General features: G+C 39.7%; 1 protein-coding gene across 4 annotated transcripts in view; it reads left to right on the forward strand.

Moving 5' to 3' along the window:
- The window catches only part of LOC146854175 (aldo-keto reductase family 1 member B1-like), a 199,226-nt gene extending 188,060 nt beyond the window's left edge, over positions 1–11,166 (forward strand). For 3 of the 4 annotated variants that reach the window (XM_085651947.1, XM_085651949.1, XM_085651950.1), the window contains 2 exons: positions 2,348–2,430; positions 10,936–11,166. In XM_085651947.1, the coding sequence (XP_085508073.1) occupies positions 2,348–2,430; positions 10,936–10,978 (126 nt within the window). In that variant the 3' untranslated portion in view covers positions 10,979–11,166. Of the gene's footprint in view, positions 1–2,347; positions 2,431–7,411; positions 7,546–10,935 lie in introns of those variants that run through there. The other variant, XM_085651948.1, reaches the window with a different exon arrangement.
- The last annotated feature ends 2,898 nt before the right edge of the window (positions 11,167–14,064 follow it).

The raw sequence follows: 14,064 nt of genomic DNA on the forward strand, positions 1-14,064 counted from the left end.
TTATTTCTCTCATTGTTGTGTCATACAAATAGGACAATTGTCTCATGTGTAGTCCTTTACTGTGTCCGTCACCAGTTAGCAATCAATACCTGTTATCCGTTAAAGGATCTGTAAAAGAGTAAAGGAATGATATGATGATCTGACATAATCTCGGAAGGATGATCTCCAAATAAATTATTAGTCAAAGCCTCGCCTACCTCAAGCATTTAGTTGAATCACATGTCAATTTTCGGCACCATTCCTCTTATAATAAGTCTCTTCCGGGCCCGTGTACAGACCTCTGGTATTTTTTTAATAACTTTCCACCGTCAGCCTGTCAGAGGGGTGTAGAGGAAACCACATTAGTCGAGTGCGCTCCCCCAAAACTCTCCCCGTATGTATATGGCTACCCCACCGTCGAGGAGGTATTTATTACCTTACTCATAATTTGCAAAAAAAACTCGCTCTAATGCACTTCTCATCCTCTCTCAATATATCCTCTACCGCCACACTCTTACTCTTCCCAAACCTCATTTTACTACTATAATATTCATATTAACCCTTTCTTGATGCTTCTCTCCTCTATCTCTCCATGACCCACTTCAAACCTAATATTCTTCTATGATCTCCCTAATAACCCTTTCTAGACTCTTCCCACTGCTATCCCTCCTTGATTCACCCCCAAACCTCATTTTACTACTGTGATCTCTCTAATAACCAAATAATTTTGTTATTGTATGTTTTTAATGTAGTATGTCACACCATATTTTTATCACAGATCACGTGATAGCGTTAGAAGACGATCATCGCTCACTTCCTTTTCAGATCACTGTTTTAAACACGACGGAATGAACGTCTATCCTTATAACAATAATGTCTTGTGTATCTCTCATTTCATACCATTCTCTCCATTTAGGTTACAAGGAGTATGTAAGACCCATTGGGGCGTTACCAACTCTTGGAGGCTATTTACCTCCTATTTGATTTTTTCACCCACTATTTTTCACCACATCACAGTGCGTCGTTGGAAGGGATCTTCTTAGGTCCTGACGAAGAAGCTTGGGGAAGCTTCGAAACATGTCGACACCAGGAGGTCAAGCTCATTGAGGCATACACCCTCCACCCCCACCTTTTTACTAATACCAGCTTAGATGGCAGAATAAAAAAATTTTTCCTAGTCCAGTGAGCCAGGTATTTTTTTAAAATCACTCTCCACTCACTCCTGACCCTTCCTTGCACACCCTTGCACTACACATAGTAGTCTCACCAAGAACAGTGCTCCCACGTATACGTTGGTCGTAGCACGCCCCGTCCCGTAGAGGGGCGGGAAGACCCCTATGATGAAGCATGACACCAAGGGCCCTTTTGGTGTGTGAGGGGTATTTTAACAACTGATGTGTATTCTCCACGACCGTGGGACACACATGGTATGAACGGGAGTCTCTTGATCTACTATACATGCGGGTGGATCCCTTTGTTTAAGTACGCTTCATTGGGAGGAAGTATCCACCTCCACCACTCGTTGAGTGGAACCTCTCTACTCCCCCCTTTGTTTTTCTCTCTCTAATAACCCTCCTAGACTCCTCTATCCTCTATTCCTCATTTAACTCATCTCAAACCGCATCTTACTATTATGATCTGCCAGAAACACTTTCCACAACCTTCCCTTCTCTATCCCTCCTTTATCCTACTCAATCAAACTAACAGACTCATATTTCGACCGCTCACATTAGACACTTACATTTTCCTATACTAATCCACCACACAAGCGTGCTACTTGCCAAAAAGTGCGTAAAGGCCTGGTCAGGGGCAGTAAGCACTATATGGAAACATTTGTGATTACAATTTTTATAACCCATGTTTAGGCAAAAATATTTATTCAGACAACATTTTTATTATCGTATTTTGATATGCAGCCGGGTAATTTAAGAATAAAATTATGATGACATCTGTACTCCACCACTTCCCTTGATTAAGATTGACAATCATAACTAGGGAAAGATTGAAGCTCCTATTCATTTTCTAATTTAAAGAACAAACGTGACATAATCGGATCTCCATCTTTATTCATGAATCAGAAAGACATATCTTTGTTCATACTTTTTGTGATGCCTTTGCAAATTACTACCACTTCAATTTTCTTTTTATGAGTAGTGCACTATTTGCTTATTGTCTAAAATGCAGTATTCGCTTGATGACCAGTTCTAAATTGAAAATGTAAAGGAGACCCAAATTCCATGATGGATGCCTCTTAAAACTGCAGTGATATAACTTTTACGAGACATTGCCTCAATCCTCTGTGACTGGTATTCATCATTTCCTCAGTGTTGCTCAATTGACCCAAATTCTGTTTCTCCTGCATTCCCAGATATTTGATTTTGAAATGACTCAAGATGAGATGGACACCATTCTGAGCCTTAACAGAAACTGGCGATTCTGTGACATAGAAATGTAAGTATCCTGCTTGGCAAAAGGTGGAGCTCAAGATTTTTATAATTAGAATATAGATATTGGCACACACAAGCATCTTTGAAGAAATGTAAATGAAAGATATCATTATACCCATTCCAGTTTATTGGCTTGTGGCAGGAGCATGGGATTCGAGACCTGGCTTGTAAATTGCACCCGTCATCAGTTTATGGTTTACGCTCTGAGTTACCTTATTAGAGTATGTCTTTTAGGAAGGTAGTCCTAAGTTAAATAATGAAACAGTGTTTATGGAGTAGATTTAAGTTTTCTGGAGTCCAACTACAGGATGTGCTTACCCTCATTGGGCACATTTAACTGCCTTTGAAATATTAGTAGATGTCTGAGGATTTTTTTTTAATAATGAAGTAAACCTACCTCGCAAGGAGAGGAACTAGGCAGATGATAGGGTCAGGGTCAGGGTCTCACCCAGTGATTTCTGCACATAACCAAAGATGATGCACAGAAGATAGGGTCACTAGTCCCAGGGTGTGGCAATAGGGTACAGACTTTGCCTGCTGGACATGGCTGCAACAGACGAACAGGAAAAGGGCAAATGGAAAATCTGTAGACGATACAAAATTAAATAAATTCCCTGACAACAACTTTTATATATGGTTGTTATGACTGGCTGCATTGATCACAAATATGTATTACAATAGAATGAAAACATTGGTAGCCGTTTTGCCTTCAGTTTAAGACCTGTCATGGTTTTGATCCAAATTCAATGCTATACCTCATTTATGTTTAGCTAATCAGCCATCACAGAAGACATCACTGGTGACATAGGACAGCATAATGAAAGACCTCAGCAGTAGCATCATTCAAGACACATTCCAGTAAAGTACAGGGGCAAATTTACAAGCCCCTTACGCCAGATTTGAGCCGCCGTTGCGTCACTTTTGTGACGCAGCGGCGGCGCAAAGCCAGCGTCATGCTGCGGGCTATTTACAACATGACGCATCTGGGGAGATGCGTCACGTTGTAAAGCCCTGCGCCACATGTAGGCGTTCCTGCACAGGGGGGGGGGGGGCGTTCCGGGGCAGGAATGCCTCCGAAAAGTGGCTGAGTGAAATCTACAAGATTTTACTCAGTCACATTTACGGCCATGCTGCGTCAAAACCCTGCGCCTGCTTGAAGCAGGCGTAAGGATTGACGCAGCATGTTAGGGATAGGGGCACCCCGAGCCTTGCTGGAGCTGCTTGCGACGCAACTCCAGCAATGCGCCGCCTATTCGCGGGGGGGATGCGACACACATCTGCCCATCTGTGCGCCACGGTACATCGCATTGTAAATGCGGCGCATCAGTGGTGGCGCACGGGTGGGCAGATGCGTCGCAACACTTCTGGCGCATCCCTGCTGATTAGCAGAGATGCGCCAGAATTAGCAAATCTGCCCCACAGTCTTTTTTGTAATGCCTACAATGTCTTATGGTTGACAGTGGAACAAACCAATAGATGTGTCTCTATGGCTTTCTCGAATTCTAAGAAGTGGTCAAATTCCCATATATTGGTGTTTTAGAACTTTTATAGACGAGATGGGGTTCAGTGACTAAATATCGAGGGACATAATATAGAATGCCCAAAATATCGACGCCAAAATATAGAAGGACAGAATATCGACTCCCTATCTACAAACAGGTAAGTACTAAAATATCGATTCCAAAATATAGACTGTTAAAATATAGTTAGCTAAAATATCAAATTTTTTAAATGTATTAAAATAATATAAAAGTAATTCAATATTAAAAACAATTAAATAAAACATACATAATATAAAAAAGCTTAAAATGTAAACATAATAAAAGTAATGTAAAAAAAGTAGAGCTTTTGTTGGATAGTCAGAGCGTAACAATTACTATTCCCACTCCAGTGAGTGCAACAGTAGGGAAAACGTTGGATAGCGTAGGGGTAATAATTACTATTCCCACTCCAAAGAGTGCAACAGTAGGGAAAGCGTTGGATAGCGGGAGGGTAAAAATTACTATTCCCACTGCAGAGAGTGCAACAGTAGGGAAAGCGTTGGATAGCGGGAATGGAAAAATTACTATTCCCACTCCAGTGAGTGCAACAGTAGGGAAAGCGTTGGATAGCGTAGGGGTAAAAATTACTATTCCCACTCCAGTGAGTGCAACAGTAGGGAAAACTTTGGATAGCGTAGGGGTAAAAATTACTATTCCCACTCCAGTGAGTGCAACAGTAGGGAAAGCGTTGGATAGCGTAGGGGTAATAATTACTATTCCCACTCCAAAGAGTGCAACAGTAGGGAAAGCGTTGGATAGCGGGAGGATAAAATGTACTATTCCCACTCCAGAGAGGGCAACAGTAGGGAAAGCGTTGGATAACGGGAAGGGAAAAATTACTATTCCCACTCCAGTGAGTGCAACAGTAGGGAAAGCGCTGGATAGCGTAGGGGTACAAATTACTATTCCCACTCCAGTGAATGCAACAGTAGGGAAAATGCTGGATAGTGTAGGGATAAAAATTACTATTCCCACTCCAAAGAGTGTAACAGTAGGGAAAGCGTTGGATAGCAGGAGGGGAAAATTACTATTCCCACTCCAGTGAGTGCAACAGTAGGGAAAGAGTTGGATAGCAGGAGGGTAAAAAATACTATTCCCACTCCTGAGAGTGCAAAAGTAAGTAAAGTAATGATTTAATTTTAAAATAAGATTACATTAATTATCAATACCAATAAAAAGTTAATTAAAAATAATTACCAATTATTAACAATTAATTAGCATTGAAAAAAACTAATTAGCAATTAATAAAAATTAATTACCAATAATACAAATTAATTACCAATTAATAAGTAATTATCAATTATCAATACACATAAATAAAAAAAATATATTTACTTTATTACAATTAATTTACTTCCCACCCAATTCCCCTATAACCCCACAACCCACTCCCAATAATAAAAAATACAATTAACATTATTATCAATTAATCAATTAATAAAAATAATTTTGCAATTCATAAAAATTTATTCGCAATTCATACATATTATTTACCCATTAATAAAAATTAATTACCAATTAATAAGTAATTATCAATTATCAATACACATAAATAAAAAATGAATTATTTACTTTATTACAATTAAATTACTTCCCACCCAATTCCCCTACAAACCCACAACCCGCTCCTAATAATAAAAAATACAATTAACATAATTATCAATGAATCAATTAATATAAATTAACTACCAATTAATAATTAATTATCAATCAATTAATTATCAAAACATATAAATATAATTAATATTTAATTAACCATAATTAAATTACTTCCCACCCTATTCCCCTATAAACCCACAACCCGCTAGGGCATTAAATTACGCAAAAATTAAATTGCATAACATTCATTAGTTTAAATAAATTAAACAGACATTACAAAAAGAATACATAATTTTAACACATATACTACCATACATAACACTAAAAAAAATTCGATATTATAGATATCTATATTTTTAAATTCGATATTATGGAAATCTATATTTTAAAATTCGATATTATGGAATTCTATATTTTTAAATTCTATATTATGGAAATCGATATTTCGTACCCCAGTTTCGATATTCTGACCTATCTATATTTTGATAATTCGATATTCTGTCCACTCTATATTTTGACTTCGATATTCTGGGCAGTCGATATTTCTGAATCGATATTTAGGGTGTTCACCACGAGATGGGTATGTAATTTTTGACTATGTGGGGATGTTTGCCTTCCTTTGTGATAATTAAAATGTTGGTTGGCATCGCCTGCTAATGTAGAATTTTTCATTTGTCTGTAAATTGATGAGAAATGTTTTCTAGAGAGTGTGAATCTGCTTTCTGAACCCCCAGGTTACTATAGTAATATAGAAGAGGCTGTACACTCTTGAGCAGTCCCTTCTGTAATATATATAGCGACAGCACACATCTAGTCTAGTACCAGCACTATCCTGAGAAGGCATTTTCTCATTTGCATGGGGGCGTGGCCCAATGAAAATGAGGGAAAAACTTTGTCTGCAAATGTGCCGTATTATAGAGGCAAGCACAGAGGCAAACAACAAAAGAGGCCATCAGGATGTGCACTGGCCGTGTGTCATAAACAGAGCGCCCATCTGGAGGAGGGCAAGAGGGTACATTGACCCTTAAGACATCACCTGCAGGTTGGTGGGTGCAGTAACCCAGTGCACCCACCTACTGGGGGCTTTCTGTACCTCTTTGTGAAGAAGGTGGTGATACTGCGTGCACAGAGAAAGATGGATCGGTTGCTTCAAACAGTCGGTTCACCTCTCCCTAATGCACTCCCCTCGGGGCAGGTTCACAGCTGCCATGGGAGCAGCGCATTATCAGGAAAACAGCACAGAGTCCTTCTTTGTGCCTGCTACACCCAGTTAAAGGTAAAGCTCAAATAGGAACAGTGTGCCCTTACTCTTCTATTGCCCTAGAAAGCTCCATGGTAAACCCAGTGTTTAATTTTTTGAAGAAAGAATACAAATGCCAAAGCATTTCTCAGAAGCCTGTGCCATTAAATGATCACACACCCAGCACCAAGGCACTACCAGACACAACCTCCACATTTTTCTCACTCTTGCAGATTTCTCCCTCTGAGATGTTTTTTCTGTCCTTCTCCTTCCGTTTATCCCTCTGTAAATGTTTGATGATGAAAAATAAGTGCTGGTCTCCAAAAATAAGTGCAGTGGGGTCCTCAGGCAACCACAGGCTCAAATAAAGCACTGTTTAAACCTCTTTTCACTCATTTCTTAAAAACTACTGCCAGGATTTAGACCAAACCATGAACAGGCCCTTCCTTGACTTCTACCTTCATGCGACGTTTGGTATAGTTCCATTTTGCTTTTTTCTGTATCGAAGAGCTAGTAATCCTATATGACGCAAACAAAATAATTTTTTTTACCTTTTTATATCCTTATCCTACACCCCTTTTTTTCGGCGCTTCTTGACGGATCAGCACAAAAGTCATCATGACGAATTCTCCGCCTGGAATGTGAAAGGACTTGCCGCAAAGGTGGGGGAGGACAAATTTCTATCATTGGTACATGACTATGAGATCGTACTCCTGCAAGAAACTGCCAGCCGTCATGAACACCAATCGTGGGATTCAAGGAATATTTTAATGCAGCAACAAATGAGGTTAAGCCAGGAAAAACCAAAGGGGGCATGGTCATTTACATCCCGAATGACATCTTATGGACACATGAGGAAGTGGACATGGGTCTCTCATGGATGCAGTGTGAGAGGATCCTCATACCACCCTATTAATTGTAAATGTGTGCATCCACCCATCCAATAAACACAAACCAGACAATATCCAAACCTTAATTGGATTACTTAAAGCTTTGAGTGCATGCATCCACAAGCTTGCATATTAGTATTAGGTGATTTTAATAATCAATCTACTCCAAAGCTCAAATGTTCAACCGCCAAATCCTATTCCAGAAATCGCTGGAAATCAAACTAGAAGGGATCTACAAGGCAAGTCATGTATAACAGCCTTGGGTTTCTATACACTCAATGGGTGAAGTGCATTGGATAATCCAGCAGCCTTCACTAGAGTCACGAACGGACTAGGCTCCACATTAGACTATACTCTGGCTGACCCTAATCTGTTAAAGGGACTTACCAATTTTGCTCTAAAAAAATATCAGATAACGATCATTTTGCCCAAACGTTTACTTTGGCGATCACTCCACCTCAGGCCCCAGAACCAAAAGTCCTGTCAACACCATCTCAGGCTTTCAATTTGAGGAATCTCACATGGAAGGACACAACAACAGGGACTATTATGGACTTCATCACCAACCACCTCATGCAGGAAACGCTGATCCCCCCATTTTGGTTTGTCCCCTGTCCAGGCATTTGTCCTGCCTCCTGTCGCAACTTTTCTACAAAACCTCTAACACATCAAGGTATAAGACAGAGTGCAAAAAATGGTTCATACCACAGTTCAATGTGAAACATCCTCAACAATGAGTTCTGGAGTCATGCAAGCCACACAACGGCTTGCCCGAACAACGACTTAGCCTTAACCACGTATGTGCATGGTTAAGGCTAAGTTGGTCTAGTGTTCGGGATGGGCAGGGAGAGAGGAGCGAAGGACAGGAACAGGACAGGTAAGAGGAGTTTGGAGTAGTTTTTAGGGGGTGGGAGGGGTTCAGGCTTTTAGGGGTGGGGGTTCTGGGCAGTCTTTAGGGGGTGTAGGGTTATGGGATAGTTTTTAGGGGTGAGGGGGATTGGGGTAGTTTTAAAGAAGTTGGGGGTGTATTTAGGGCTCAGGGGGAGATGTAGGGTGGTCGTAATATTAGCCACAGATGGCCGTTTACCATGCATGCCTTTACCACGAAGATTTGTGGTAAAGGAATGCGTGGTAATAAGAATTGTGGTTAAGACGCAGTCATTGTAGCGACTGCTCTGTTAATGTAGCCGTTGTTGAGGAACTCGTTCCAACATACAACCCAATTTCATACTATGAAGAAACAACTCAATTGAGACTTCAGGAGCACCCGTTTGTGGGGTGGTCAACCCAACCAGATTTTTCTGTCCAAAATAGCCAAAATGAAACAAACCTACAAAAAAGCAATCTGGACAGCGAAACAAAATTTCAGTATGGCCCGTTGGATACAACAAGTACATACAAGCAAGCAAACAAGTTCCAAATTATTCAGGACCGAAATAACCAAACTCATAAATGGGCAGAATCGGCACGACAACGCCGAGATTACGGAACACTTTGTTGCAGTTTATAATTCAGTGGACCACAATCCCCCCCTCTCTGATACCACACGCAGAGTCTGGCCTGTTTAGCTGGGAGAAGAAACAACGCCTGTTCGCTCAATACAGTAGGTCTGAGCTGATGATGTTTACAAGCCACTATTCGTGTATGGTCCTCATTGGTTCATTGGAAAACATAATGTCAGACGGCATAGACATTTTATGTTTATGTTTATCATGAAGCTATAGGCTTGACTCATTTATCGTAAAAAGTAAATGTTAAGGTCAATAGCCCTTTTTGGGTGGCGTGTCATTACGTTGGGTTAAAGTCTCCTGACAGGGAGTTGGTAAGGTAAGGACAGTATAAGATAAGAATTCTATTACTCCCTCTAACAAACAATGGGATAGTACATGTGTACTGTGAAAAACCTTGTTACGCCCCCTTGGGAGGAATTGTATATGAATTTGTCAACTGTGATTTTGTACATATTTGCAATTTTATGACTGTATATCTTATGATTGCCTAGTGACAAAGCTTATGCAAAATACACAAGGCCATTGTTGGCTGAAATGGTAAGCCAATCCTAAATGAGATAGGCCTTATTCGTTCATTAGGAAATGATATGTCAAAACAGTATTTGCTATAGGTCTGTTTGGCTTATTATTAAACATTGTAACAAAAGCAGCAGACCTGATTTGTTTTGTTAAAAGAGTGTATGTTAAAGCCAATGTGCCTGATGGTAGATTTGCATCTTGAAAATATTTGTTAGGCTATTTTAGGAGGTGTTGTATACTGTTTTGAGAACAACGGATGTATACATATTTGTAATGTAAGTGCTGTATGGCTGATCGTTGCCTAGTTGAAAAAGCTTATGTTCAATACAGAATGCCTGAATTGGCTATATACCAACATTAACAGTCATAGATCTGATCAGGATCATTGGGAACAGTTACATCAGATGCCGTAGGTTTGACCTGTTTATAATTCAAATGTAAACCAAGGCGTTAGTGCTGACTTATATTTATTATGGGAAGTTGACCTTTAATAATGGATTATTATTACATTATGTCTGTCAGGGTCTTGTATAAAATACATACATACACATAGATACATAGAACGAGTCAGTCGGTGGATCATCAGAGGCATGAGTATGTGGATGAGTGATAGAGTTAATTTAGGATGAGTTGAGTGTCTAAACTCACCACTGACTGCAGAAGCACTTTCAGTTATAAGCCAGACCTATTTGCATTGCCAGTGCTTGTTTTTTAAGGTGCCTACTTCCCTTCTATCTTTTGCTTTTCTTGCCCCTGGTTCCATTCTTTCCTCACATTGACCTACCTCTTGTCTTCTACGTGTCTTCCCTGCCAGTTTCTAACATTGACCCCACACTTCCTGTGCACAGCTAAGTTGCACCTCCTCCCTGCACCCTCTGACAGTGAACCACCATTAATTCAGAGCCTCTTTCCCACATATTCTTTCCACCACCTAACTCTGACTTAGCAAGCCTCCAGCTCAGTCTTTCTTCTTTGCTACAACACCTGGCAGATAATTGTGTCTTCTCTTACCTTCTGCCCAAATAGTGGACAGCAGGGAGATCCCATGGTCGTGATCCTATTGAACAGCCAACTGCTAGCAATGCATGTGAACCCCAATCTTTAGTGGCTGCTGCTGAACTTATGCCCATGAAATAGGTTGGCGCGATCTTATCAACAATGTTTCATAGTTGTCATTAAACTGTTATTTTTGTGTTTTTTGTCTTTCAGATGCAGAACTCAGAAGGATTACCCTTTTGCAGCAGAGTTTTAAAGTTCACAATAACTGCCTCACCAAGATTCAGAGTTTCCCACTACAAGTTGAGTGGTGAAACCAAACATTCATTTCTCGGCGCTCTATCAATTGGGCTGTTAATGAATAGTACTGATCCGTAACTCTTTGAAGGAGGATTTCTATTTGAGTCAAAGAGATGAAGAGATCATGTGAATGAGTCAAACCTGCTTTGAACTCTAATGTTATGCTTATGCACGCAGAATTCAACAGACGTCAAGTGCCAAGATTGCAAAATGGCACTGTAGCAATGGTTCCCATGGTGCGCGGTATTCTTTGCATAACACTGCCTTGTGCTTGCAGCCTTGCTAGTCTCCAGGACTCTCTCAGGGCACTGTGGTCTTTGACTGCAGCTAGATCTTTGCAAGTTTGTGCCTCATTTATGTATTCTGATGAGGATTTGATAATTCTAGCATGACTCTGCATTATTGAACCCTCCAAAGAGAACACACATGACAAATTAATCAATACACACATCCTGAGTTACTCTCTTCATCCCATGGCTGCAGCAGCCCAAAAAACAAAAAAAAAAAAAAAAAAAAAATATATATATATATATATATATATATATATATATATATATATATATATATATATATATATATATATATATATATATATATATATATATATACACACACACATATATATATATATTACCTACTGGCGGTCGCCAGTAGGTAGTTATGGTTAGGACCTATTTTCCATAGGAAATCCGCAACATTCTATTTGGAATAACGTTGGCGCCGAATGACGAAACTTTGCGAAATTTTCCAAACTTTTGGCCAGCTCCAGTCCACTCCTATCCTGAAAATTTCACGGTGATTCGTCAAGCGGGGGCCGAGAAAAAAGGGGGGTCCCAAAACACGTTTCCCCCATGCATTTTCCCATAGGACCTGTTGACGCAGCTACAGCCCGAACTGCTGAACGGAATTACACCAAATTTGGCAAAGAGGTAGTCCTCAGTTCAGACTCGTGCCTTTTGCTTAAATGGTGTAAATCCGTTCAGTAGTTCCAGAGAAAATTAGAGTTAAAAAGATAGATATATCTGGGCGGAGCCTAACCACACATCTCATAGTGAGATCTGATTGGCTGTCAGTACTTCAGCCAAGAAGTGTTGGCAGCCATCTTGGGACCAATATACATGATAGCACCTCATAAAAAAGCATTGCAGTTAATAGAAGGTTTTAAGACTTTAGTTACATTATAAATCATTTGTTGATAGCACCATACTCATTTTAGGAATTGTGGTGTGTTCTAAGGTGATTTTACCATGTGAAAAAGCCTTCTGCTGTGATATCATGAATCACGTTAGAGAGAAAACTATTTTCTCATGCTTTTCCCACAGAGGTTTGGAAGGTGATCTATAAGCTAAACTGAGAGCATATTTTCTGTAAATTTACATTATCTTTCTCAGTCATGTGAGAATGAAGTCTGACATTCTCAGTTAAACATGTACATCCAACAAGGGCAGAGACTGTCAGTTGATTCCTTTGTGTTCTACTGCAGCTTCCCAGAGTGTTCTAAAGAACAACTAGAGCGCTAACAGTCCTACTTCTGACAAACGTATTGTACACCTGGAGCCATCTTGATTGGAATAAAGTGGTAACTCTTGAAACATTTAATTTAAAAATGAACACAATGAGGGGATTCATTTTGCCATAGAAAGTATGATTAGTGCTGCAGAAAGAAAAATTAGGGCACATTTTGAGTGACTTCTCAAATCTTCTTCTATTTCATTAAAACATTCTGACATGCAGACTGAAACATGCACTTTCAATACCAGCAGCAGACTTCCCTGGTGAGCAGTAGCTTTACTACAGTGATCTACTAAGCAACTAGAGTGCTAACATTCTGAATTTATGGCAAATGTATGACACATCTGAATGCCTTCTTGATGGAATCAAAGTAAAAAACTGAAAGAATTTCCTACTGAGGAGACTGTAGTAAATGAGGAAATTAGGACACTTCATAACAAATAAGTCTCCCAAAATGGCCACCAGAGACAAAAGAGCCCAAATGTAGCCCAAATATCACCCAGATGTAGCCCAAGTATAGCCCAATGACAGTATGTCCCAGAGTGTTCTAACGAACAACTAGAGCGTTAACAGTCTTACTTATGACGAAAGTATGGCACACCTGAAGCCATCTTGATTGGAATAAAGTGGTAACACTTAAAACATTTAATTTACAAAGGAACAAAATGAGGGGGTTCATTTTGCCATAGAAATTATGATTAGTGCTGCAGAAAGAAAAATTAGGGCACATTTTGACTTCTCAAATCCTCTTCTATTTCATAAAAAAATTCTGACATGCAGACTGAAACATGCCCTTTGAATACCAGCAGCAGACTTCCCTGGTGAGCCGTAGCTTTACTACAGTGATCTAATGAGCAACTAGAGTGCTAACATTAAGAATTTATGGCAAATGTGTGACACATCGGAATGCCTTCTTGATGGAACCAAAATAAAAAACTGAGAGTATTTCCTACTGAGGAGACTGCAGTAAATGAGGAAATTAGGAACCTTCATAACAAATAAATCTCCCAAGATGGCCACCAGAGACTAAAGAGCCCAAATGTAGCCCAAATATCACCCAGATGTAGCCCAAGTATAGCCAATGACAGAATGTCCCAGAGTGTTCTTAAGAACAACTAGAGCGCTTACTGTCTTACTTATGACAAAAGTATGGCACACCTGAAGCCATCTTGATTGGAATAAACTGGTAACACTTGAAACATTTAATTTAAAAAGGAACGCAATGAGGGGATTCATTTTGCCATAGAAATTATGATTAGTGCTGAAGAAAGAAAAATTAGGGCACATTTTGAGTGACTTCTCATATCCTCTTCTATTTCATTAAAAAATTCTGATATGCAGACTGAAACATGCACTTTTAATACCAGCAGCAGACTTCCGTGGTGAGCAGTAGCTTTACTACAGTGATCTAATGAGCAACTAGAGTGCTAACATTCAGAATTTATGGCAAATGTGTGACATATCTGAATACCTTCTTGATGGATTCAAAGTAAAACACTGAAAGCATTTCCTACTGAGGAGACTGCAGTA

The sequence above is a fragment of the Triturus cristatus genome, chromosome 4_1 (genome assembly GCF_964204655.1).
Source record: "Triturus cristatus chromosome 4_1, aTriCri1.1, whole genome shotgun sequence".
Classification (NCBI taxonomy): Eukaryota; Metazoa; Chordata; class Amphibia; order Caudata; family Salamandridae; genus Triturus; species Triturus cristatus.